Source organism: Haplochromis burtoni, unplaced genomic scaffold (assembly GCF_018398535.1).
Source record: "Haplochromis burtoni strain Fernald_Lab_line unplaced genomic scaffold, NCSU_Asbu1 Contig_85, whole genome shotgun sequence".
NCBI classification, from domain to species: Eukaryota; Metazoa; Chordata; class Actinopteri; order Cichliformes; family Cichlidae; genus Haplochromis; species Haplochromis burtoni.
This window is the reverse complement of record NW_024582446.1, coordinates 740,546-766,906: the sequence shown is the minus strand read 5'-3', so window position 1 is coordinate 766,906 and position 26,361 is coordinate 740,546. Positions and strand designations below refer to the sequence as shown.

The following is a 26,361-nucleotide window of genomic DNA, read 5'->3' as shown; positions in this document are numbered from 1 at the left end:
ATCAGTTTGCAGGCTAGCAGAATGTCAACAGAGACCACGAAGAAAGTCACGACCACAAGAGCGAGAGAATTCCGTGCTGCTCAAGTCCGTGTTCGTTTAAATCCTGCGAGGCTGACTGCTTAGGGTTGGTGGATTTTTTTTTTTTGTGTGTGTTTTTTAGAAGTTTTGTCTACATTTAGATTTGCTAGTAATTCATTCTTTTTTTTAAATGCAGTATATATTGAAATAATATAAGCTCTAACTTGAGATACCTGGATGAAAGTGCGACATTATTCAACCGATGTTCCGGTGCAGCGGGGGTTTACTATCTTGCCTGTGATAAACTGTGATAACCTAGGTGCAGTTGAGCCGTTAAGACAAACGGTACGCGGCCTCAACAGCCCCATTTTATTACAGTCGAGTTTAACAACACTGCAGCTAATTAACATTTTAGCAGTTCAGTCGGTCCGTTTGACATTTACATATTCACTGTTAATGTCCCGTTGCACCATCGACTGCTAGCTAAAACTGAATCAAAGTAGGACTGGGGAAGTGACGCCTGGTGAGGGGGAAAAAAGTTTGATGCTTAAATCAGTCGCTACCGTTACACTATTCTAGCATGCCGTCAGGATTAGGTGCAGCGGGGCGCTGTCGAAACAGCGAGATGATGAAGGCTTATGTGCCATGGAAGGGCAGAGTTTAATGTAAGTACCGTTACTGCATAAGGGCTGTTTTGCATGCTGCTAAGTATTTTGTTTATGAAGGCGAATGCTAAATGGGAAGCTATTAATGTGTCATTACTAGACAGCGAGCTTTGATCTAACCCCTGTTTTGTTTTTTGTTTGTTTTGTTTTTTCTTTCAACCCACGTCCTTCTCACAAACGCGAGTTGTAAAAATCCCAGAAAGCCCCCAGACTACCATTCATACCAGCGATGTCACATTTATCTGAAAAGTCCCTCCTACGTAAACAGTGACACTTGTAAGTTAGGCTGGAATGTGGCGACGTGCTAAAACGTGACTTTATTAAGGAGAAGCATCGGTTTTGGGCAGTCGTTGCAAAAGCGTGTCAGCATTTACAGTGACATTTATGTGCACTTTTTAGAAACCTCTTCTGTTGTGTACATGGTAGATTAGATTACTGTACTGATTAAGAATGTGGGCTCTAAAATGTCAGCACACGGAGGGAAGATGCTTGTTTTCTTGTGATTTCATGCTTTCCTTTTCTGCACTTTGTTCTTACTGTTTCCAGAAAATCCAGAATCCAGAAAATGAGCTGGATTCCTCAAACATTAATGACTAACCCATTGATCAACCAAATGTTACAGCCATAAACTTTGAAAACTTATATTGGTGAGTCCTGTCAAGTAATTTGAGATCCACAGAGAAGAAGGAGAGACTACAGGCCTGCACTGCTGTCATTAATTAATTAATTAATTAATTCAATTAATTTGATCCTTTACACATATGAAAAAAGGCTATGCACTTTGGTGAAAAAACACCCACATTTCCTTTTGGTTTATCGAATTGTTTCAGTTCACTGAAGTCCAAAGTCAGCTGATATAGGCTTCAGACCCCCTGCCACTGTGATATGGTTCAGAAAAGGGGTGGATGGTTGACATGAATGTGTACATACATGTACAAAGAAGAGTTCTGAATAGAGAACACCACAATACAGTTTCGCTAAAACTTAGCGCAAGCAATCAGGGCTCTTTCACTTTTGTTTTTAAATAATACTCATAATAATAGTAGTAATAATAATAATAATGTCATTGTCGTCATACACACACACACCTGTTGTTGTCTTCTTTCTGTCTATTTGTCTCCGTGATGATCTCCTCCTTTTCCTCCTGTCAGCGCCACTTGCCAATATCACTATCTGTTGCACTTGTTCACTGCCCCATTCGGATGAGTGTCAAAATAAAAATCAATGCACAGATAGAGCTCTTCTTGGGAAAAGCACAGATTTGAGATGTGTCTACTTGTACAAAGGGAGTTCTTTTTTTTTGCTTGTCACAACAATAATAATAATAATAACATAATAATAATGATGCAGGTATAAAATATTCACTGGATACTTGCTTCTTCATTTGTGAGGTTCGGCAGGCCTTCCACTGCTGACAGCAGCCTGGCTTCTTCATTTAGATCCAACCACAGTTTCAGATTATAAATCCACTGCAATTGTGAGGTGCTGCTACAGCTATCTTCTTGTTAGCTTGCTGAATTGGTTGAGCAAAAAAGGAAAACTTCCATTAGCTTCCTCCAAAGGGTGCACGGGCTCGGCCTTAAGAGATCGGATGAGGATGAGCCACTATTTTACCACATCAAAAGGGGCCAGTTGAGGTGGTTTTGCAGACATGTCCCACTAGGAGGAGGCCCCAGGGCAGACCCAGGACACACTGGAGAGATTACTCTAGGCTGGCTTGGGAATGCCTAGGTGTGCCCCTGGCAGTTGGAGGAGATGGAAGTGGTGGAGGCCCCTGGGCACTTGCGCAGAATGCCCATTGGATAATCAGGCCGAGCATACAGATAGTCAGCTGTTATATTAGTGCATTCCTTTAATTGCACCTGTGTGCTTCCTCTTATTAGTTATCTGTGAAACTGCCAATTTCTACTTAGAGTATATCTCATTTCTCTGTTCCACGTTTATTTTCACAGTTTACTTATTTGGATAGCCATTTAAGCTGTTTTTCATTTAGAAATCCTTACATGCTCTGGCTCCAGTCTATGATTCAGTGTGGAGATTTTGTCCTTATCTGTATTTTGTCAGGAAATTGGGCGTGCATTTTGCAATGTTTCCTAAGGTAATGAAAATATCCCATTGAATTGAAGACAGTGTGATTCCTATGAAGTAGCATTTCATTGTTTCACATTATTATATGGAAAACTAAATCACACAACCCTTGTTATAAACACTTTCTGTGCCCCACACCCTCAAGGGCCTTTCTGCATTTGCCTCTAGAAACAATCTTCCGTCTGCTGTTTCCACGTGTAAACATTACACATAGATTTCACAGAGAAAATATTCAATAGAAAGAAAACAAGAAGTGTGAATGCAGTGAAAGGAAAGTGAACGTCCTTCCCCTTCAGACCGTCGGTCCTCCCATGTGTGTTGGAATTTCCCGCATGGACTGAGAAGGATCTTGCTCCGTAAATTACGGCGCCTTGCATGTCAAAGGAAACCCCTTATTTGGGCAGGGAAGTGGGTGTGGCCAGCGCGCTGGTGGTGTTGGAGGGCTGGGTTGGTGGCTGGGTTAAGGGAGGGGGGAATCACAAGACGAACAGAGACGCGCAGAGCAAATAGGCCGCATTGCCAGTGTGTATGTTTTTAGTGCAATCATCGTGCAATAATGTGCAACAGACAGCGGCATCACTGCGCTCACGTTTCTCCAGATTAGCACCCCGTTTCCTATCGGGAAGGACTCTTGTTTACGCAGCGAGGTTGACCCGTGCACCCCCTCCTCTCTCCCCTGTCTCTCCACAAATTTTCCCTCTTTGTAAGGGGAGGTGAAGGGAAGAAAAGTAGCAGTGAGTGAGTGAGGTCAGCAACATAGCATGAGTCAACCTCGGGGATATATGCAGTCATCATCGCAGGAGTGCATTGTGCGGGCCTGCTGCCGCTGCTGGCCGCACAGAGCTGCGAGTGTGCGATCCTGCGGGCTGAGCTGCCGTTAGTAGCAGCTTTCATGACAAACACAGTAAGTATCGGGGAACACGGGGCCGGAGCCACGCTGTCGATGACTGTGGCGTTGTTGATACGGTCGACACTGCGCGTTATTGTGGCCACGGCTTGCTGACAAAGTTTTGTTTACCTCGCCCGTGGCGGACTGGGCGGTCGACAGATCGGAGCTCCATGCGGGGCTTACCGCTCGCCCTGTGCGACGTGTTTAACGTGCCAGTGAACGCGGATCGCAACGAAAATACATAGAAAGAAACGTGACGTATTAATTTTTTTGACAAGTTGAATCGATTAGCGTTGTCTGTTAGCCGTGCCACCACACTTTCTTTCCTCTCTCGTCACGGGGAGCTGCATTGTTGCTTCGGTTTGTTGCAATGGGACATGGCATTAGTGAGTAGATAATCCGTTTTCTGCAACAAAGGGCTTCTCGTAAAACAGGCTGGAAACAGAAAGTGATGTGGAGGGAGTGGGTCCAGGGCAACACGTTGAGTGTTCTTGCGTTTTCTTTATTTGTGCAGGCCGCGTATTGTGTGTGTGTGTGTGTGTGTGTGTATGTGTGAGCGCTAGTGCTGATTTTGAATTAGGAAATGGCGATGGATTAGGGCGGCTAATGGTGCTTGACATTTATTTTAAGCCATTTAACGTGTTAGTTTGTATATTGGGCTAAACCCCAGGCTTGTGTAAGGCTGCACTTGTGATGCGTCATGATGATCTCTCACCTCAGATGGTGCTGTTAATGCTCGGCATGGTCAACCTTAACCGTTTTTATTTAATTATTTCTTTATTTACTTGATTATTTTAATCATCCTGCAAGAAACGTGCAGCTTTTCGTAGTGGATGTGTCAGCGTTTGACAACGTGTCTGCATGCATGTGTAGCAGCACATTGTGTTGCTACTGATGCAGAAACAGCTTCTTAGCCCACATAGTGTGGCGATTCACTTTACTCTGTCAGTGGTGTCTCGCAGAGAGTGCAGGATCTGAACAGCTGCAGCTTTCTATTTTAAGCTGTGTGTGTGTGTGTGTGTGTGTGTGTGTGTGTGTGTGTGTGTGTGTGTGTCTTACCAGGTCACCAGAGTAAAGGGTGACAATTGTCAGTCACTTCCTATGTTGTCAGAAAGGACCTTTGGCAAGGCCATCCTGTAAAGATTCTCATGTTCATTTATGTAATCATCTTACCAAATTGTTGGTGTGCAACACGAGCCGTGCAGTGATTACAAAGCTGTAATGCTTTTCTCTTGAAGTTGTTTAGTGTTGCACAAGGTTTGTTTTGTTTTACACAGACGGAGAATTGATTTGAAATTTTAACAGGAGCAGCCAGGATGTTTTTGGCAAACTGGACTGTGCCAGAATCTGTTTTGAAACTCGGACATCAGATAATATTTTAATAATGGGTTACCAGCAATTGTCAAGATCTTTCCATAAGCTAAAAAAAGCCTTCAAGGCCATTTTGACTTTTTCCTTGCTCCCCCCCCTTTGCATAGATAGTTTCATACTGACTCATCTTTGCTCACTTTCAGTTGCCCTTCTTTTTCGAGTCTCCGGCCGTGGTTCAAAGGGCATGGGTTCCCTTCTTTTCCCTTTGATGAGTCACTGAGTTGTAAGAGAAAAAGGAAAAAAAAAAAGTGGTTTCTATCACTTTCAGTCCGCCGTCTGTTACGCGGGAAAGGGAGCTTCCTTTTAGTCAAAGGTCACGTGTGCTGTTTGATAATGGTGATAAAGCAGTGGCACAATGTACAATTATGCTTCTTTTTTTTTTCTCCCACAGTGCTTGTTTTTGTTTCATTGCTGATTAAATGCAGCACAGTAATATCCTGTGTAACATTTCCAGGAACTATTGATTTGGCTGTCTCTCTCAACTACCTTATTTTGGTTCCAGTTTTCTACACGCGTCTGGTTGTATACATGCTAGCCTGCATGTAGGACATCATCCCTTTGTCACATGAGCTTTGTGAATAGGCGCCTCGCATGCTCTGTTCTCACACCCATGCTTTTCGGTCGAGGTCTATTGCTGAAAAAGCAAACAACAAGTTTTTAAATGATTGAGTCAGGGATGTTAATGAGACCCTCCAGTGGGGAGAGTCCCTTTAGACTGATAGCTCAGTGCTTGACATCTGTCTCATTTTCTCTACAGGGTGTTGTCCATGAATGAGAAAAACACACAAACGTCTTCATATCTGTTCGCTCCTGGCTGACAACCTTTGATTAGGTCACAAAGAACTTCAGAGGGGATAGACGATAACCTTGTTCAACCTGGCTCCTGCTTATTCTGACGTCAGTGTGATTTTTACTGGTTTATTTTATTGTACATTCCCTATAAAAGGGTATACGTGTATATTCCCATCTTTGATTGCTGGATTGATACATTCAAGTGGAGTATTATCACTTTAGCTGACTGAAAATTTTTACCTGCCTCGGAATATTCATGCCCGTCATGAGCGTACCGGCGCAGCAGAAACCTAATGCCAAAAGAACAGGCAAACGAATCACATTTTTCAACGATCAAAGTGTAGCAATGAAGGAGACTTCTCAGCACCCAGATGGGTCCTACTATGTGGCGAGTGGTAATGTTTCAGAGCCTGGACAGAGTGAGGCTGCAAGTACTGTGACATCCAATCCAGAGGGCCCTCATATGTACCTCAGCTCTGTCATCTTCAGCCCAGATAAGGGCGACCACAGCAGGGGTCATTATCAGCAGACTGTACCCATGAAGTGGGCTCACCAGGAGCCCAATCAGCAGCAGTCGAGAGCTGCACCTTGGACCACCATGCCTCACTGGGGGCAGAACTTTCCAAGTTATATTGGAGGAGTAACTGACTCAAGGACCCAGAATGTATTTGTGAAGTCAATGCAAGAGACCGCTGGCTTGCAGCCACATCAACAACCCCCTAACAGAGCTGCAGACAAACCTGCAGTGGAAGTGTTCAGGGATGTAGGCAAGTCTCGGGGGATGGAGTGGGAGCAACAGCAGCAGCAGCCGCAAGTTTTTCAGGACACCTTAAAATCCGGGGTGATCAACACCCAGCAGCAGAGCACATCCCACCCAGGAGGAAGCTCAGTCCTGCAGTCCTTCCAGTTGGCCTTTGGTCAGCCCAAGCAGCACCTGCCTGCCTACTACCAGACGTTCCAAGGTAACAAGACAACTCTACCTAACCCTCCAAACTACTCGGCACAGAATGCAAAATCCCAACATCATTTACAACAGCTGCAGAAGCAAGAACAAATACAACGGCAACATCTAATCCAGCAACAAATGCAGCAGCAACAAATCCTTCAGCACCAACAACATGTGCAGCAACAGCTACAGCAGCAGCAACAAATACAGCATGAGCAGCAGCAACAAAAGATGCAGCAGCAACAGCTCCAAATTCAGCAAATGCAGCATCAGCAGTTGCAACAACAAAACCCCCATGTGCTTGACTATTACCCTGGTGTGCAAAATGCAAACCCTCACGCTCACCCCCAGCCCGTTGTGGTACACTCCTACGAGTCCTCTGGTCCAGCACCGCCAAAGATCCAGGAACCAATCATCCAGGACATCACACCAGAACCACAGCAGCCATCAGACCCGCTGCAGCCCCCTCTGCAGTCTGAGCACCTGACTCAGTCGCAGCCTCAGATGCAGCCTCAATCCCAAACGCAGCTTCGCAGATCTCGACGGCTCTCCAAGGAGGGCGGCGCGCCTTCGGACAATCCCTTCCTGCCTGTCCCCTTGGAGCAGTCAGCACCAGTGCTTCAGGGACCGCAGAACGGGTCACGAGACATCCAGGCAGCCCCGACAGGTGTCATCCAAAGCACACGCAGGAAACGCAGGGTTTCCCAGGAGGTCAACCTGGAGATGCTTGCTCAGAAGGCCTCAGAAAGGGAGTCTCCACCATCACATCTTAAGGTAAATGCATAATTTCATTTGGAAACTGGCAATGCAGCTATTTTTCCCCCCTTGCCTTTGCTTTTATGTGCCTTTCTGTTTTCCATGTTGTTTTGCCCACTCATCTGCTTCTCAGCTGTTTTCTATCAAGCATAAGGACGGCAGAAACAAGTATTGATGTAAAAGGACAGAATGTTCTGAATCTGAGTGATTGCACTGCTGTTTAAATCTAAACTTGTCGCTACAAGCTGGAAGCCTTAATTGCAAATATTTCGGTGAGAGCTGGAAGTCTAGGTTTCTAGCGTTATCCCAGGGTATAATTGCATTGGGATTTTTACTCCCAGAGCATGAGTGGGAACTGGGACAAATGCCCCTGCCAGGAAAACTGTGCCAAAAGTTGTGTTGTTTGTGATTAACGTGTTGCTGGAAGAGATGCTGAATGTAATCAGAGCCCAGTGAAGTGTACGCCGCAAAAGTAAACTGCTCAGCTCTGCCCTGTGGGGAAAATCTGCAGCTAAGACAAAACTTTACATAGCAAATATTAAATTGGGGTAAAATGTGCTCTAGAAAAGCCTCCATGTATGACTTTACACCTCTCACAGGATTTGTTAAATGTACAAACCTGATATTATACCCTGACTGTACCATGCAAAGTCATACAATTATCTGTGTTTATGTGCTGAATGTCTTTATTGTGCAACAAATGCTGTTGCTAAACAGTGCTGAGTCAGTACGTCTATAGTTAAGCATGGCTTTGGCCTGAATTTCCCTCACAGTTAGCTGCTTGTACAGGCAGTGTGTTTAGTTACATGCTTGCACGCCGTCCCCTTCAAAGCAGAGAAACTCCAGCCTTCCCTCCCCCCTTTATCTATACAGGGAGGGGTGCAGGGTTGTCCTGCCTGCAGTGCTCAGCAGAATATCTCTCCACCACTCTGGTGGAAGGGCTGGAGTTTTCCACCAGCAATAATGAGAGCTGCTCCAGCTTAGCCACAGTGCTGCATGCCTTTCTAACCATGAAGATGCAGCGTGCAGAGACGGCATGCATCTGCCTTCAGCTGTCCTATAATGTGGTCGTTTAAATGGCTTTGAAGTTGTTCCTCAGTTGATCGTGGCACAGAGGCTGCTCGGGCCCACTCATTATGGTTTGTCGAAGGAAAAAAACTGTGAAGAATGCCTTTGGGGGTTGTTCCGTCGAAGTGCATGTTAAATATGTCACTAAAGTGCTGCACCTAGCAGTAAAATACGATAGTGAAAGGGCTGAGAGTGAGACATTATTATATTTCAAATTCTGACATTTGAAATTTTTCTTTCCACAGCTGTTCACTTTCTCTTGTGCTTTTTTTTTTTTTTTTTTTTTTTTTTTTTTTTTTTTTTTTCTTCAATGTGATTGGTGCCTGCATCTGTTTGAGTATTGATTTAATTGTTGTTTAGTGGGATTCCAGTTCATTGTACTGATTAGAGTTCGGCAGCCTGTTCAGCTGAATTAACACCCATCCTGTTAATCAGATCTATTTACTGGGGTGTGCTAAGCTGGAAAACAAAGCTACTCTTCCTTGGAGTTGGTAGGCAGTGGCATTGTTTACAGATGTTGTTTATAGGCAATTGATTTAATTAGTTGTCCTTTTTGCTTGTTGCTTCTGGTGAGTCTTTAGTGTGTCTTTAGTCTTTAGTCTACAGTGTTGTTGTTTGAGGAGTCAGATTAGCTTTTTTTTTTTTTTTTTTTTTAAAAAAATACTATTGAGTAGGCAGTAGAACTCATTTAGTATGGGTATAATTTTTTGATATGTCATATGCTTTAAAAGAAAACCATTTATAAAGAGCATTGCAATAATGAATTTTCATCTCTATTAGGAGCCACACAGGCCATGGAGTCCCACAGAACAAGAGATTATGAACCCTAAGCGACCTCGAGACGACAACCTTGTTCCACTTGTTATCCCCGTGTCTGTTCCAGTCCGGAGGCAGGAACCCTCGTCTCCCGAGAGTGACGAAGCAAGTCTGGCAACCAACTGGCCTCACAGGTCTTCAAACTCCCAGGATCTCGGGCGCGCAGACCACAAGCCCTCGGTCATCGTCACCCGAAGACGCTCACTGAGGAACTCCTTGTCAGACAGTGCAGAGCAGGTGGATACACGTGAAATTCTTGCTGGTTTTGCTTTTTCTACACTTAAAACACACTTTCATATGCAGAACTCATTCACCAAAATCTCAGAGGGAAGTTGCATGGGACTCTCCATGCAGTTAGGGAGAATAGACTGGAGTCCCAGCTTTTATATACATTTGGGTTTTTTTTTTTTTTTTTCTTTTTAATTCCAACTATAAATCCTTGAATTTATTCCACATTGTCCCACCCATGAACACATTCTCCCTTCCCCCAGCCATGCTTCATGCGTTCCCTGCCCCCATATTCGTCCTGTACCCTTTTCTCCCTTTCTCTCATTTATTTGGGTGGAGGGGGTATAGCTGGTGAACTCTTTGCCCTGTCCCAGATCAGGCAGATTAGCAGGGTTTAGCACTGCCATACTGTACATTATGTACCTAAGATTTGAGGGTTGGGGTCCCTGTTCTCTCTCTTTTTTTTTTCGAGGCGTTTACAGTCACTAAACCAACTTTGTGTATAATTGTTTTGGTTTTTTTTTTGCATGTTTTTAATTTGAGACACAAAAACTTCTGCTATAACCTCACCTCTTAAAATAAAATTTTCCTTCCTTCCCAGAACGATGGCGCAGAGGGTGAAAAAGACGACGATGGCAAAAAGTCCAAACGCCGTCCACGCCCTGAGCCTCTCTTCATCCCGCCACCTAAACCTTTATTCATCGCCCCGCCCGTCTACTCCAGCATTACACCCTACCAAAGCCACCTACGTTCCCCCGTACGCCTCGCCGACAATGCTATCACCATGCCCCCCTATACACCACCGCCGATCCTCAGCCCTGTTCGTGAAGGCACCGGCCTGTACTTCTCCACTTTCCTGTCATCTGCTTTGGCCAGTGGCCCAGGCCTGCCCCCTCCCGCTACACCCAAGTCAGCCACACGCAGCCTATTGCGATCTAGTAAGTAAAAAGGAAGTTTATAAAACTCGATTGAATGAATTTCCAGTTTAGATGTCCTTTAGATCAAAGTTTTGTGCACTTGTAATAAGCACCTTGCTGTAGTTCCCCATACTATTTATTTATTTATTTATTCATTTATTTAAAAATATATTAGAATTTTGACGGACTGCATATTAGTGTACTCCTGTGCTGTGTCTTTGTTGTTGCTGGAGTGAGTGCGTTATGTGTGTGTTTTGCTGCCCCCTTAGACAGCTGCGACATCACACCACCAGTTTTGTCTGCTATGAGCGAGGCCACTCCGGTCAGCAATGAGCCGTGAGTATTTCTCCTGTACGATCAGTTTAGAGGTTAAGTGCTATTTTGAAAGGAATTATATTGCTACAATGAATTATTCAAAGCATAACAGTGAATTGAATTACGAAACGTCTAGAATGAGAACATAGACTTCTTGAAATTCTAATCCCGTCTTTTAATGCAGCCTCCCCCTTCACCACAGTTACCACTAAATTCTTTTGCTCTGTCATCCACAGCTAACATTATTACCAGAAGTTGTCTCTTTGAATCAACTATGTGGCCCAATGTCGCACTAGAACATCGCGTTTTTTAAGGTGTACATGAAACCTGGTTTCAGTGTGATATGCAAATGTTATTTAAAGTTTTGGCAGAGTTGGAAAGTGATTAGAATGGGCACATGTAGCCGTTACTGATAGTAAAGCGGGGCTACCTGTTTTGCTTTAAGGATGCTCACTGGTTGCACTTACTGTGTTATAAATACAAAGAAACAATATTATACAATCTCATTTAATCAAAAACTTAAAAAAAAAAAAAAAAAAGGACTGCTGTTGGAAAAGAAATGCCTAGAATGAGTAATAGATTGTGAGGGTTGTATATGGTAAGATTCTGGATGGAAGGACCCTAATCCAGGGTGAGAATGACATTCACTACAGCTGCTAGTGAAAACTACTCTATAGAACGTTATGCATTTACTGAATGTAAATGTATAGAATGGCCACTCCAGAGAACTAGTGAAAGTAGATGTAGTAATGAAAATGTAAAGAATTACAACCTTAAATGCATTTCTAGATAAAGTCAGCAGTTACTCCATGAATAAACAAAGCCACTGATAGCTGGGTGTGTATGAAAATCCATTTTTTGTAGTTGCATCAACGACGAGTTGCAGTTTATGGGGGTGCATTGTGCAAGCTGTTGCTTCACTGATGCCAGCTGCTCAGATGTTAGGCAGGGACGAGCTAGGGAGGCTTCCCATAAATCATGTTTTCAGCTGGATCTGGTGTGCTTTCAAACGCAGAACAGCCTTTGCAGGTCAAGTTTTAGCAGCCCACTTTCTCTGGGGGAGGCTGCCAGTATACACACACACTCAGCTGGGTACACTGCAGTTTCTCTGGAAATGCAAGGGAGGGAGGGGATATCCTAGCTCTATTTGTTGACAGCATAATTTTCACAACTTTCACACTGAGATATCTGGTTTGCATTGATATGTAAGCTTTTAAAGAACTGTATCTGATTCACATTTATTTTGGCATGGTTTTGTTCTTTTTCTTGCTAAATCCAGACCATCAGTTCAGCTGGGTTAACAGTACAAGAGCTGCAATGTTCAGAGCCGGAGCGCCTCAGCAATTTTTCTGTGACCTTTTAAAGAATATAACAGACGAGCAAAGAAAATAAAAACGTTCTCAGAAACAACACGAGCTTTACTGTAAAGCGCAACTTGATACTGATACTCATAAAGCAAATGCTGTCTTCGCTAAAACATTTAAGAGTGAATAAATGCCTCGTGAATGCAGAAAGAGTCGATGAATTTTAAATAGATCAAACACCTCCTGCCTTGTTTTTAAAACTGATGTCCTGTTCCCAGACGCATAAATATTGGCTCACGGTACCAGGCGGAAGTACCAGAGCTGAGGCAGCGATCTGCTGTCGAGCAGGATCATCATCGTGCAGAACTGGTCTGGGTTCCCCTGTGCGATCTGGAAGGAAAACCTGACCTTGAGGAGAAAGGTGAGTCACTACCTGAGAGTTTTTGAGAATATGAAGTGAAACCGAAAGCTTATATAATGGCACGCAGATGGTGGTGCAGTGAAAGGTTTGATAAATGAAAGTGGCCTTAAAGAAAAAAAACGGCTCTTCATAAGAATTTCAATTCATAGTATATAAATGTTGCAATATTGCGGAATTGATTTAACAGCTGGAGTATGTAATTTTGTTGAGTCATGGATAATAAAAACATACCAGAACACTGAAACCAACCATACTTTGTCTCCACGTATTGCATATCTTAATAATACATTTTCTTATTGTCATCACTGTATGCAAAATCATTTTTTTCTCTCTTGCTTTTGCAGTGGAAGACCTCATGCACTTGGCCTGCTCCAGCGTTTTATGTGGAGGAGGCACCAACCAGGAGTTAGCCCACCATTGTCTGTACGAGTGCAAAGGGGATATAATGGTGAGTTCAACAGAACAGTCCATACTGACTGCAACAGGGATCACCATGAATAATAAAAACATAACTGGGAGCTGTACTTCACCGTGGTCGGACTCGAGCCAGGTTTTCTTCTAGCCCACTCACACTTTACACCAACCTGTTTACCTCTTAAGACTGTTTTCACTTACAGATCACAGATAAAGTCCACACAGATTATATTGTGTTACAGTATAGTAACATTCGGTAGAAGTTGTTAAATGGTAATATTTCATATTTGAGACAAAGGCATCATGCATAGTTCTTATATGCTCATTTATTGTTGCAGTGCTCCATGTAACAGAATGAATGAATTATATTTGTCACAGCACAAAAGCAGACAAGAATGCACTAATAAATTACTAAAATTTAAATAGCTAGAATATTTGGCAATTTTACTTGAGATTTTATTTTAAATCTCATGTGAACAATTCTGCCTGCGTGTTCAGTGTAGGAGAAAAAAGGCAGAGGAATGAAGAAAAAAATCAGTATTTGTACTGATGTGTCCTTGTCAAAATAATTAAATCCTGCCTGCAGAAAACATGTCAAGCTGTATCTTCGGTACCCTGAAAATAGACCAGCACCATTTCAAAAATGCACTGCAGAAATCTTGAGCCACCCAATATTTCATTATACCTTTCTAGGAAAATGGGAAATGGGTGCAGTGATTTATTGCAACATTATTTATCTCAGTCAAGATGATCCCCTCTGGGGAGGCCAATTCATTACTGATAGGATTGCATGGTCTTTTTTTCTTTCTTTTTTTTTTTAAACTACATATGCATTTATGGAACTGAGAGTGTGTTTGGGATCATTTTAATGCTGAAAAATGAAGCAGTTATCATCAGATCGTGCTGTATGGTAAAACTGATTTGGATTTCAAGATTGGATTTAGCACTTTATAGGACTTACTGCCACTGATTTTCAGTCTAGTTCTCGTGTAATTTGGAATACCTCAGACTTTTCTTCCCGTTTCCCTTCCTGAAGAATGGCAGATATTAATCTTCTGTAGGCTGTTGGCCTGTCACATCTTCTTGTTGTGCTCAACATGTCCAGTTTCCTCAAAAATTTTAAAGACACACTGCACATCATGCTGAGAGATACCAAGTTGTTGGATAGTAAATCATTGGGAATCACTGTGTTGGTAGAAAAATACTCTACTTTTCATAGATAAAATGAGTGCTGCTTTGAGATTTATGCAGTACACTACTGTATATTATAGAATATACTGACTGCCTGCTTATACATGTTCGGTTTAGTGATGAGTGCCCTTACATGTGCTGAGCATGTTTTTAATGTAGTCATTCAGTGCCTTTAGCACTTGGTGAGTAGTGAAAGGAAGTGAGTGATCAGTAGAATTTCACTTTACTCTGTTCTGAAACCCCGGTGGCCTGAGATGACGGAGATAGTAAAACCGTTTGGCTGTTTAGTCAGAAGCAGACTGATCCTCCTGTATCGAGGCACAAAGAGGTACATGTGCTGCTGGGGGCTGTAAAGCTGAAACATTTATTTAATCAGTTGATAAACATAAAATGGTTAAGGGAGATTTTAAAAGAAATGTGCCACATTTTTGATAGCTCTCATGCTCTTAGTCGGAGCTATCTGCCTTTTTTCTTTGTCATATGTGGTAGTGAACATATCTTTAGTGGTTGATGAAATTGTTGGCTGCATTCCCAGGTGATTAGTGTTATGTTTTGAGTGTGCTTTAGTGCATTGTTTCACACGTTGATCTCAGAGAAAAAGACAGCACGGCCAGTAAAATGTACCGTGGCTGTCAGTCACGTTGTCAGGTTCACACATTCTTCTTGGCGTTACTCGCAAGAGAAAAGCGCCTTAAATGCAACATGTGACATAAATGTTTATGACCTTGCCATCACTCAGCGTGGCGTTCCTGAGAAATCTGCCTGGACAGACGGGTGTTCCACCACACTGCAGCTATGATGCATCCTGTGTCTCATACTTACTGAAGACCACTAGTTGCATCTGAGCACATGAACAGATCGATCTAGTGAAGATTTCAGTGCTGATACTGCAACATGTAAGCCACCGACTGAAACGCAACTTTCACAGCTGCGTTCAACAGCAGAATAATAAAACATTTACATAAAACACACCAAACCTCAGTGTGTGTGAGAAATAATAGACTCTGCGCTTGTTGTAATGAGGTCAAAGAGTGGTTGCTGTTAAATGTTGAGGAGGCAGCATCTCTAGTGGCTCTTACCCACCATATCAACCCCATTAAATTCCCAGCAACTGAACATCCAGTGACTTTTTCATATATATTGACTTTAAAAACAATGCTAAATGTCAGTCACTGTTTCCTGAAACACACAAGTGTTCTTCTGTCACACTTGATATGGGCTTAGTGTAAAGACAATTTAAAGAGGATGTAACTGATGATGGTATGGTAATTATGTATGATACTCATCAGCAGAGGAAGACTCTTTGCATTGCGCATTACGTTGCACTTCATTACAGTGACTTTAATGCAGATCTTAAATCAATACTTCCATTACTGAAGCAGAAGTTGTCTTGCAGCGTAGTAGTAGAGCTGTCAGTGTGCTTTATGATGCTGCTGGTTAAGATTTCAGGCCCTAGCGACCAGCAGTGGTCCAACGTTGTCAAGGAAACCACGAGGGGAGGGGGAGGGGGCTGTCATAGCGCCCACTCTCTGCAGCGGGCCGGCTCGAGCTGCCGCCTTCCAGCATTCATGCACAGTCAGTTTCTCCTTTAAGAGCACAAAGTTAATTGTTATTTTGACAATGGCAGAGAGCGCGTACAATTATGATATAAAGCCCTCAGATACCTGGCATTTTCAGGGAAAGTGAGAGCAGTGGTTATCTCAGTCCCTAGTTACCTGTGAGAAACTGATTCACGCTTTGGCTCAGTGTTTTACGGATCTATAAAAGCACAATTGGAGCGCCTAATAGAGCAGGAGTTGGCTTTGTGTAGCAGGAGGGACTGGCTGTATAAAGGCTCGTAACAATCACTGCTGTGCAGCTGCTGTGCCGTGTTTATTCACTTTCAAACACTAATGGTATGTTATTTGTTTTTCAGGCTGCTCTGTCCATGCTGATGCTGAGGAATCCAATTTTCCCAAAGTCTCATCATTTGTCCAACTACCATTACTCAGGTAAATTAAGATTTTTTTCTTTCAAATAACGTTAGATTTTAAAAAAGGGTATTTGAGATTTTTTTGTAAAGTAGGAAAAAAACACTTGATTCACTATCAAAAAGTTGATTTTCAAGCCTTTTTCTGTGCTAAACATATCCAAGTTGTTTGGTTTCGGTCTGCAGTGATATTAAGTTCATAACGTGGGGTTTTTAGACTGAGTGCATAAAGCAAGTTGCTATACGGTAAGATTATCAGATCAGATTAGATTAAAATCAAATTAAATTGCACCGTATTTATGCACCATTCTTGTTTTTGTGACCTTGTCAAGTAAAAGTCATATCCATTATTGCTATTTCTGTTATACTCCAACCAGCTGGTACTTCAAGAAACTCAAAAAAATTCTTATAAATCATTGAGAATTCTGATTTCACCCAAGATGAACCCCATGTGTGCATATTTTGGCTTTTCATTTCATTCTTTAGACCATTTTTTTTTTTTTAGCCCCAGTTTTTGTGCTTTCATCATTAAAACAGTGATTGACTTTGAGCCCTCTGCCTTGCCTCAAAGCAGCAGCAGCTGCAGTAGTGAGAGTGTGGCCGTGGTGGGTTAGTCGGTGACTGTGGAGGATTGTCAGAGTCAATGTGATGAGGGAAGTAGGAGAATTGGGTGGGGGGGTGGGGGGGTTGGAGAGGCTTGCAGCATGTGGTTAATCCCAAGCAGGAGACAGGGGAGCCTTTGTTTATCCAGTTGTGTGTGTGTGTGTGTGTGTGTGTGTGTGTGTGTGTGTGTGTGTGTGTGTGTGTGTGTGTGTGTGTGTGTGTGATGTGTGTGTTTGTGTGTGTGTGGTGTGGTGTGTGTGTGTGCTGTGTGTGTGTGTGTGTGTGTGTGTGTGTGTGTGTGTGTGTGTGTGTGTGTGTTGAGAGTGGGGGTGGAAGTGAACTTGACGAGGCACCACACACACACACTTTATATGGAAACAGATAGTTTTGGAGTGTTTTAAACTAACAACTGCATTTTTTCTTTCTACCTCTCCTCCTCCTCCTCTGTCTTTCTACAGGATCAGACAGTTGGACAGCAGCTGAGAGACGCCAGTTTAACAAAGGCATCGCTGCATACAAGAAAGACTTCTTCACGGTGCAGAAACAGGTATGTGTCCTTTCAAACACAAGGAGAGGGAAGTCCAGACTACAGTGATGGAAGAACAAGGCCATCTAGTAGCTGTCGATCACTTTCTACTATGATCACTGTAGACATATTTTTCTTCCTTTGAGTCGCTTCATAGAAGTATTTCCTTTTGGTTTGATGTTTTTTTTTGGTGTCTCATAGTCAACAGGTTTTTCTCAAAAGTGCAAAATGATACAATTTTGTTGTCTGAACCATTTCAGAGATCAAGGAGGTTTTCTTTCAAAAATAAAATTTCAGTGTCGCTGAGGTTCCTGAGGATTTTGCACATGACGTTTACTTGTCTGCCATATTGGACCTATGATAACTATAGTAACAGTGTAGGGTCAGTGAATAAGGCCCTAGTTACACAGGCCTAGAGGCTGGTTCATAACCATCTGGCAACCAGGGATCATGAGGGGACAAAAATGTATATTCTCCAACTGTGCCTTTGGTCACGAGCAGATTGCTGTGGTCAGCCTACATGCAGACTCGCCAGCTACTTTCTGAATGGTAGTGAAACTGTGAAAAGTGCAGCATGAACTGGAAACTTAGGCCATGTGCTTTCAAAGCAAAGCAAATTTTATCATTTTCCAGTTTACTGCACACTTTTCCAAGTTTTATTACCGCTCTGAAAGCAGTTGGAGTTTGTTTGCAGAGAAGTTTGTCTCTACAACTTCAGGCAGCTGCAAATATCTGCCAGTGACCAAAAGAATCCTAAAGATGTTTTTGGTGTAAAACCCTATTTGTGATCAGCTTCACCCAACAACTGCCAGCAATCCCTTGCCAACCATTTGGGAATACCAATTTTCCCCCAGAAGATGTTGCATCACATCCAATGTGGTGGATGTGATACAACCCCTGTAAGGTTACTTTAACTATCATTGGCTTGCGTCAAGACGGAAACACACTCACTTTAAGAGAGGGTGATGTGGCATCATTTGTCATTCGGGTTATTGCTTTACTAAAATAGCCTCTCTCTAGCCAGTGAACCCGCGAAAGCTAATACTGGGCACTAGCATGGTCCATGCCTTTACTATAGACTGAGGCTGGAGAGCTCCTTACCTGCCACTCTGCACCAAGCACATCAGCTAGCTCAGCGTTCCCCAACCTTTTCTGCGCCATGGACCGGTTTATGCCTGACAATATTTTCACGGACTGGCCTTTAAGGTGTCGCGGATAAATACAACAAAATAAAACTAGTACTGGTACCGAAAAAAAGAAGATTTATTCATAACACACGTGAAAAGACCCAGGAAAACAGGGTTAACGATAAAAAACGATAACAAAATAACGCTGAAAACTGATTTAAAAACCCTGAAAACCATACATTTCACACCTGAGCCTCAACTCTCACGGTCCGGTACCGGTCCGAGGCCCGGGGGTTGGGGACCGCTGAGCTAGCTGATTAAGCTAACTGAATTAAGTACAAAATGATCATCAAAAAGTGTAGTTGGACAAGTGGTAGCCACAGTGTTAGCTGGGTTATTTTAGCTTCATTAGTCAAATCAAATTTAAACTTCTGAATTAGATTTAGTGCTGGCATTTTCTTTTTTATTGTCATTATCATTGTCTATCATTGTGATGGGCGTTTGTCATTATTGACACCATAGTTCACTGACTACTAAAGAAAAAAAAAAGAGAGGTGGAGGAAATGGCAGATGAATCAATATCGAAATGAATCATTCCAGCTGAATTTGCAACAAGATTTTTCAAGGCAATCGGATATAATTAAGCTGAAGTTGAAATGCCATGATGCATAAAAAGACCCACACACACATGTGTTTGTTTGTTTTTTTTAAAGCTCTGAACTCTTGTTTTCAAAAAAGTCATTTGGGTGCGATTGCTTGTTTTAGCAGCTCTGAAATGCTCATCCATGTAGAGCGACTGTATGAAAAAGAGAAATGTTTAAAATTCACTAATAAAGAGCGCGGTTGCGGTTCACAGGTATCCACAAAGACGGTGGCCCAGTGTGTGGAGTTTTACTACACCTATAAGAAGCGTGTGAAGACTGGCCGCAATGGTACGCTAACCTACGGTGAGACAGAGCCTTTGGAAAGCAAGACCACAGAAGAGGAGATGGACCGCAAGGTCAGTCTTAAACCATGTTTCACATTAGCGTTGCAGAAAATAGCGGATAAAAGGATGTCTGTTTAATACATGCAAATATCCTCACTGATCGCTGTTGAACTGAACTATGTAAAAGTCTGTAGCTGTCTGCAACTGTGGTTCATGGTGTCTACAGTAACCTTACACACTGATAATAGAAGGTAGAGCATGTTTAAAAAAAAAGTACAACTGCAGGCTGTTTGGGTTTTATGGTAACTGAATAGTGCTGCATGCATATATATATATCTATATCAGCATGTTTGCTATAATTGTATTTAAGTAGCCACAGTGCGAATGAAGTCATGTACAAAATAGCTCTCAAAATTAATTGTATACTAGTAGATGTAAGTTTCCCTCAGACATGTGTGTCTTACAGTCAATGTTCTTCTTGGACCAGCAGGGCTCTCACAGACTGGAGCCACAGCGGGAGGAGGACAGCAGGAAATGGGAAGGGTCAGCTGACAGGAAACCGGATGTCTGCCCTACCAGGACGTCTCATGCGCTGCCGTCCACAGAGAATGTACGTGTGCAATTAGAAGAGCTGCATGAATTAATGATGGCGTGAATAAATTAAATGAAAACATGTATAGCTGAGCAGCGAGCGCAGAAGTCTCTCCTTTCAGTGTTTTCTCCTCTTTGTCCTCAAAGATGAGATAAAATGAGTAAAACAGTATTTTTAATATAATACAACCCCAGAATACGAAGGTTGGTGCTCTAGTTTGGTGGCACTCAATTTCTCTATCATCACTGTGGTTATTATACTCATTATACTTATCGCATATAGTGTGTTATTTAGTAGTATAATATCCGTGCTTTTTTACAAAAATAATTTTTCACAGTAGAAATAATGTAATTTATATTAATCATCTTTAGTTTTTTGCTTTTGTGCACACGCAAACTATTCTAAAAGATATTGTAAAGCGAGTATATCGACTGATTTAGATTGAACATATAAGTTTGATATAAATTAATTTAAAGCAAAGAGAAACTGCAGGAGAGTTTGGGAAGATAAGATTAGATTTTATGGAAAATGTTTTGCGGCAAACTGATTCCTGCTTTAGAAATGTGTCAGTTGAAGATTTGTCCTTTTGAACCTTGCCTGAGTTGCTGGTTGGCTGTTGGTTTTGCTGCCCCCCGCTGGGGTTTTGGAGAAGAAAACTCAAGTCCTCCCCTCAGCTCTCTGCTCTGCATTGTGCAACTCCATAGTCTTTGTTGGGAAACGGTGACTCAGCAAGAAACTTTTCTCCTTTCTTTCTTTTTCATTTTTAAATGTTAAAGATGAATTCAGGCTGTGCGTATGTTGCAGTTTGATTGTGTCCTCATTTATGCGTCCACATGCATACCGTTGTGAAGCTATTCTATATAAAAGCTGCTCGTAAAGTGGCTTCAGCTGCACTAAGCAGCTATGTTAAAGGTGTTTTGGAGCTTTCATGTTAATGCACTTCTTTCTTTTATTGGGTGTGCAGCCTGGGACCGTTCTGATTATGAAAGGCCAGGACGACACTGGGAGGGAGCAGTCGCTGTCCCGGGTTATTCACCCCCCTCACCCGCCACCTCCCAGCTCCAAACAGCGCTACGAAAGCAACGCCCGCAAGACGACTCCTTCGACAGGCAACAAAGGCCCAGCTGGTCAGGAAGGGGAATTTCCCTGCAAGAAATGTGGCAGGTCAGTGATCAGAAATGTGGCATCAGTCACCGCTGTTGTGTCGGAGAGGCTGGGGTGAGTCTGTTTGCTTATGTAAAGATGACAGCAGCACTCATTCGAGTTGCGTAAGTAGCCTTAGACAGGACAAGATGGGGAAAAATAAAAATTTTGTCAGAAATATTTGTACTTCTTTTGCCCACTTGGAATATGAATGGTAAATAGAGGGAAGTGTCTCATGGTGTCTCTCTGAAAGAATCAAACCGTCCTGTCATGCTTTGGTAAAATAACAACTCGTCCTCTGGCAACACCGGCCATGTTATTGCCAACTGTGTCCTAGCAACCGAAACACAGAGTAGATACGGCACATCACACCTCCTGTCAGTGCAGCTCTACCCAATGACTTGAAGAGCACTACACTTGCTCTTCACACCAGCTCAGTGTCCTCATTATAGACTGTCCTCCACCACAGATATCCAGCTAGGTGATTCACAGCTTTGAAATGTTTTATCGCAGATCTGCTGTTGTGTCACATGACGTGAGATTTATTGTGGAGCTAAAATGATCGAATTTTAGTACTCTTTGGAGTTGTAATGTTTTCTTCACAAAAAGCGCAAAAAGTAGTGAAAATCATTGTTGTTTAGAAGCTTGTGTTTGTGTATGCTAGTGAACTTTGACCTCATTCTTTACAGAGAGACAGATTCTTTGCTGTCTGGAAGTACTGAGCTTAGAGTAAATGTATGAGAACCCTTTATATGAGTTGTTGAATAATGTGCAGTATTTCAATAAAACTTGAATAAAAGAGGCTTTATGAGGTAGTTCCCAGAGTGTATAATCTAATTTTCATTTTGTGCTCTTTAAAATAATAAAATAATTCCCCCCGGCTGAACCCTTTTACTTATAATGATGTCTTTTTGCTTAGTGGGCTTTGAACATTTTCTCTACACCATAATTCATAAAGTTATATATTCAAATTCTGCATATTCAGTCTTAAGCGGTTTGTTTTACTGTGACCATGTCAGGCAAACAGCAGCTGAAATGGGTTCCACCTTTTTCCAAACAGCCTTGTTTTCTTTGCATGTCTTTCCCTTTGCATTGGTACCCGATAGTGTTTGTTTGTTTGTTTGTTTGTTTGTTTTAATATGTTTAAATTAAGTTGTCAATGACATGGCTGAGGAACTTCCAATGTGTCACTGACTGTTTCAAAAATAAACTCTAGAGAACCAGTTTCATATCTAACAAGTCAGACCTAGTGATGAGGAAAGAGGTTTATCTGTCTCTGGCAACACATGATTAGTTGTTTTGATAATAGTGATGTTGGAGGCTGATGTCTTACACGTGCCCTGTGTGTGTTCAGCCACCTCCATTTGTCATGTTGCAAACAGACGCACATAGCCAGGACGTAGCTGGTGTCCAGTGTCCGTCCAGTACCAGGTTTTGGTTTTTTTTTTTGATGCTTGAAAGCAGCTTTGTGTTCCTGACCTCCAGACTTACAAACTGAGCTTAACTGAGCCTGCTTAACAAACACAAACAGCACTGCTTTCCTCTTTATAGCAAGAGTAGCAGATTGCATATTTATAGAGCCGTACATATTAAATGAGGCGATTATGCAGAGTTGCATTTTAGCTGCTTGTAAAGCATGAAGGCATTAATATAACCACTCTGAGCAATGAAAGGAAAATGCATCTTTGACCTGCTTTTCCCTAACCCTGCAGGATTTTCTACAAAGTGAAGAGCCGCAGCGCTCACATGAAGAGCCACGCCGAGCAAGAGAAGAAGGCTGCGGCTCTGCGGCAGAAGGAGGCTGAGGAGCGGGCGGCGGCTAAAGCAGCCGAGGCCGCTGCCATCCTGGCTGCGCGGCAGCAGAACGGGACGCGACAGGTGGGCGGCGACAGCACCAATGATGACTCTTCAGACGCAGAGGACGAGGACGACGATGACTGGCAGTAAATGGGAAGACCGTACACACCGAATGCAACGGTAGCGAGGTTTGATTACTGGACAGGAGAAGGACAGTTGAAAAGAAATAAAGAAACCCTCCCCCTGTGAAGTTTCTGTAAATTTTTGTGGAACAAGAAGACTTCTGTTACTTGGCACATTCAGGGACAGATGAGCTCCCGTGTCCTCATTTAACTGTGAACGCGTGGACTGAGTGAGAGTGTTTTATTCGTGTCGGAACAACGTGCTTTCCAAAACTCACCAACTCCCCTTTACTCTGCTTGAAAAGCTTTTCAAGTGTTACCTCTCTTGGTCACAGGGCTCAGTCAAATCAAAGCCATGCCGCTTCTTTCGGCGCTGTCCTTTTTCTCCACTCCCAGCCGCGGCCTTCCTCGCCAGTTTGAAACTCGCCCTGCATCATTTTGACAGGTGTGGAACTCGTCAGACCCCCTTTTGTTTAGTTTTTTTCTACTTCGCTTCTTACGATGAGCCACAGCACCCGCTTAAAAGCTGCATCTCGACCGTCCAGCATCGGGTGAAGTTTTGAAGACATTAAAATCGGACAGCTGGGGGAGCGTTGAAGCGAACGGAGGCTCGTGCTGTTAGGTTCTCCGCTCCGGGACGGACAGATGGATGGATGGCATGTGCAAACTGTTGCCTCTGTGTCGCCGCTCTCCTGGACACAAAGCTGCCAAAAGCTTTGTCAGACGCATGTGCGCCAAATGGGTTCTCTGTGTTCATTGGGCTTTTGTTCTGTGAAACCCCCTCCACCTACTCCACCTTCAGCCCCGTCACCTTTTATAGCTCCCAGTTAGTTCCTCACTGTCGATGCCTTGGATGTTATGCTTTTTATCTCAAAATGACAATCAATTTTACACTGTTGTTTTTTTTTTATTGATATGTATACAGGTGACGTTATTTTTTTTCTTTTTTGCCTGTGTAGCTGTATACGGTTATTGTTGTTTTTTTGTGAATATTCCTGTTTATTATTATTATTATTATTATTATTATTATTATAATATTCTGGTATTGGCTGCAGTTTAATTAAGCGCTTTTTCCCATCTTTGTCCAGAGCTTTTTTTTTTTTTTTTTTCTTCTGTTTTTTATTTTTATTTTTTTAATTTAAACAAAAAAACTCAATAATGCTACTTGCTGCCTGTTTATAACTGTGAGATTTCTTTTGGAAACATGAAATGAAGAAAAGGCAGAGATGTATGTGCAATAGAACAAGTTGACCCCCTGTTACCTGAGTGTTCAAGCCCACCCGGCCCCCTCCCACCTTCTCCTTCACGCTTACAACCAGCTGCTCCGGATGCCTCACTGGCACCGCTGTAACTGATGGGAAGCATTGACTCAGACTGTTGAAACTGCAGGTCTCTACAGATGCACACATTGAAGCAGAAACGGCAATGACCAACTCGAGACAGTTCAATTAAATTAGTTTGGATAATAGTGGAAATTTTTGCTTGTACAATCTGGCTCAAGCAAACTAAAATTGTCGTTATCCTGTGTAAGTAAATTCTTTACTTCCATCAAGAAATGGGTGAAGCAGCAGAAACTTTGCTCACTGCTAACTGAACCAATATTGTAGGCCTTTAGCACATACTTTCTACCTCAGTATGCTTTTTCCTCATACTTCCATCTAATTGCCGACGGAATACAAAAGGAAATTTCTTCTTTGTGGCTGGTTCAGACTAAAATGTCATATTTTGTAGGTTTTTAGAGGCAGTTCTTTGCTTCGTCTGTCTCACAGATTCTTAAATCTGGCTCTTTTATTATTATTTTTTCTTACACATGCCCTCTAGCTAAACCTGTCAGCCACAGCTCATTATTTACACTCCCCACAAACTGTTGATGATGGTAAATAATTTACTGGCAAAAGCTGAAACACAGGCATTAAGAGAGATGGAAGCTCGAACTTTACAGAGTTTTATCGCTGTCATACAAATTCCCCTCGAGTGTTTGCTCCTAAGTTTACTATAAACACTTCACACAGACTGTTTACTATAAAACATACAGATAGGGACAAAGGGAGGGACCATTCTCTACTTCAGTACCTGATTTTTTTCTCTTTGCAGGCAAATGTCGGTGCCGTTATTCAACTCGTGTTCTTGCACTTGGTTGCTGATATTCGGTGTTTCTAAATTGAAGCATGATGTGACAGAAGAGAAGAATAGTGTCTCTCTTTAGTCAGCATGGAAAAGTGTCTCAGTCTGCATATAGATTGTTGTGGCACCAACACGCTCCAATGAGAGCTTAGCTGTGGGGAGGGGGTCGTCGTCGTCAGCAGCAGCAGCAGCTAAAGGACAGCGTGACTCAGCTTACAAATGCATTTGATAATTAAATGGAAACGTGTGCAAAAGAAATAAATAAAATAAAATGCACGTTAGTGATATAGCTGTGATAAGGAAGCTATTTAAATGACTTGTATAACAGTGTGGCTGATCAAAGGCTGATATCGAAATCGTTTTAACCCTACGCCGTGCATCTGTGGTCGCCTATTTTCTGTTTACGTTATGCTGATACGAGGCGCCGAATCGGACCACGGAGACGGTGTGTTTTGATCTGTCTATCGCTGCATATCTGTGTTAAGCCCTTCAGCCCAGAGCCAGCTTCTGTTGCCATGGCAACAAATGGGTTAAAGGGTTATTTTCCTTTAAAGGACAAACCACAGTGGGGGAGCTCGGGGGAGCGGGGAGAAAAGGCTCCAATTACCGGTTAGTCCACAAGTTAAACCTGGGTCTATGCACAGACTGTTCACGTACGAGTGTGTGTGTGTGTGTGTGTGTGTGTGTGTGTGTGTTTATGTATGTGTGTGGCAGGGGGGCACCGTGTTAAAAGAATGTGTGTCTGTGTGTGTCTGACTGCTGATAGGTAAGATGTTTAACTGTACACCAGTTAGTGCGGAGAAAAGAAATTGCAGACTGTTCACATGTTTGATATGTTAATTTATATTTCTTTTTATTTGGGTTCATGCTGGGGGAGGGAGGGGGGGGATGTTGAACAGAAAAAAGGTGTTCCCGCTTCTTAAAAGCAGACTTGTGGGTGAAGTCGAGGCCACGAGCTTTCCTTGTTTCTTCTGGCCGGTTAAGGGAATTTTGAGGGGACAAAAGGTTTATTTAGCTAAAGATTAGAAATCTATATAAGAATGGAATTCTATGTTTGCATACTTTCTATGCTATTTTCATATGAGGTTCACACTAATGATGAAAACAGAAAGGAATCTCAAGTGCTTTTTACTACAGTGTAACTTATTTGTTTTGATTTGATTTTTACCACCTGTGTTTTTAGTAATGATTTATGAAGCACTGTATATTAAAGTTTTAAAATATTCTGCAG

At 42.5% G+C, this 26,361-nt stretch overlaps 1 protein-coding gene across 5 annotated transcripts; it reads left to right on the top strand.

The window, feature by feature from the left end:
- The first annotated feature begins 16 nt into the window (after positions 1-16).
- On the top strand, positions 17-26,356 carry mideasb (mitotic deacetylase associated SANT domain protein b). 5 transcript variants are annotated; one of them, XM_005926001.2, is made up of 13 exons: positions 17-124; positions 5,789-7,543; positions 9,374-9,646; positions 10,239-10,575; positions 10,824-10,890; positions 12,452-12,594; positions 12,939-13,042; positions 16,115-16,190; positions 17,230-17,318; positions 19,281-19,424; positions 19,840-19,962; positions 20,909-21,108; positions 22,800-26,356. In XM_005926001.2, exons 2-13 carry the CDS (start codon positions 6,080-6,082, stop codon positions 23,032-23,034), a joined length of 3,255 nt encoding a protein of 1,084 aa, XP_005926063.1. In that variant the 5' UTR covers positions 17-124; positions 5,789-6,079; the 3' UTR covers positions 23,035-26,356. The 5 variants fall into 5 exon arrangements, with proteins under 5 accessions (XP_005926063.1, XP_005926062.1, XP_042078312.1 ...); XM_005926000.3 differs by lacking the exon at positions 17-124 and adding an exon at positions 329-683; XM_042222378.1 differs by lacking the exon at positions 17-124 and adding an exon at positions 3,227-3,675 and having other exon boundaries at positions 19,843-19,962.
- Positions 26,357-26,361: the final 5 nt, after the last annotated feature.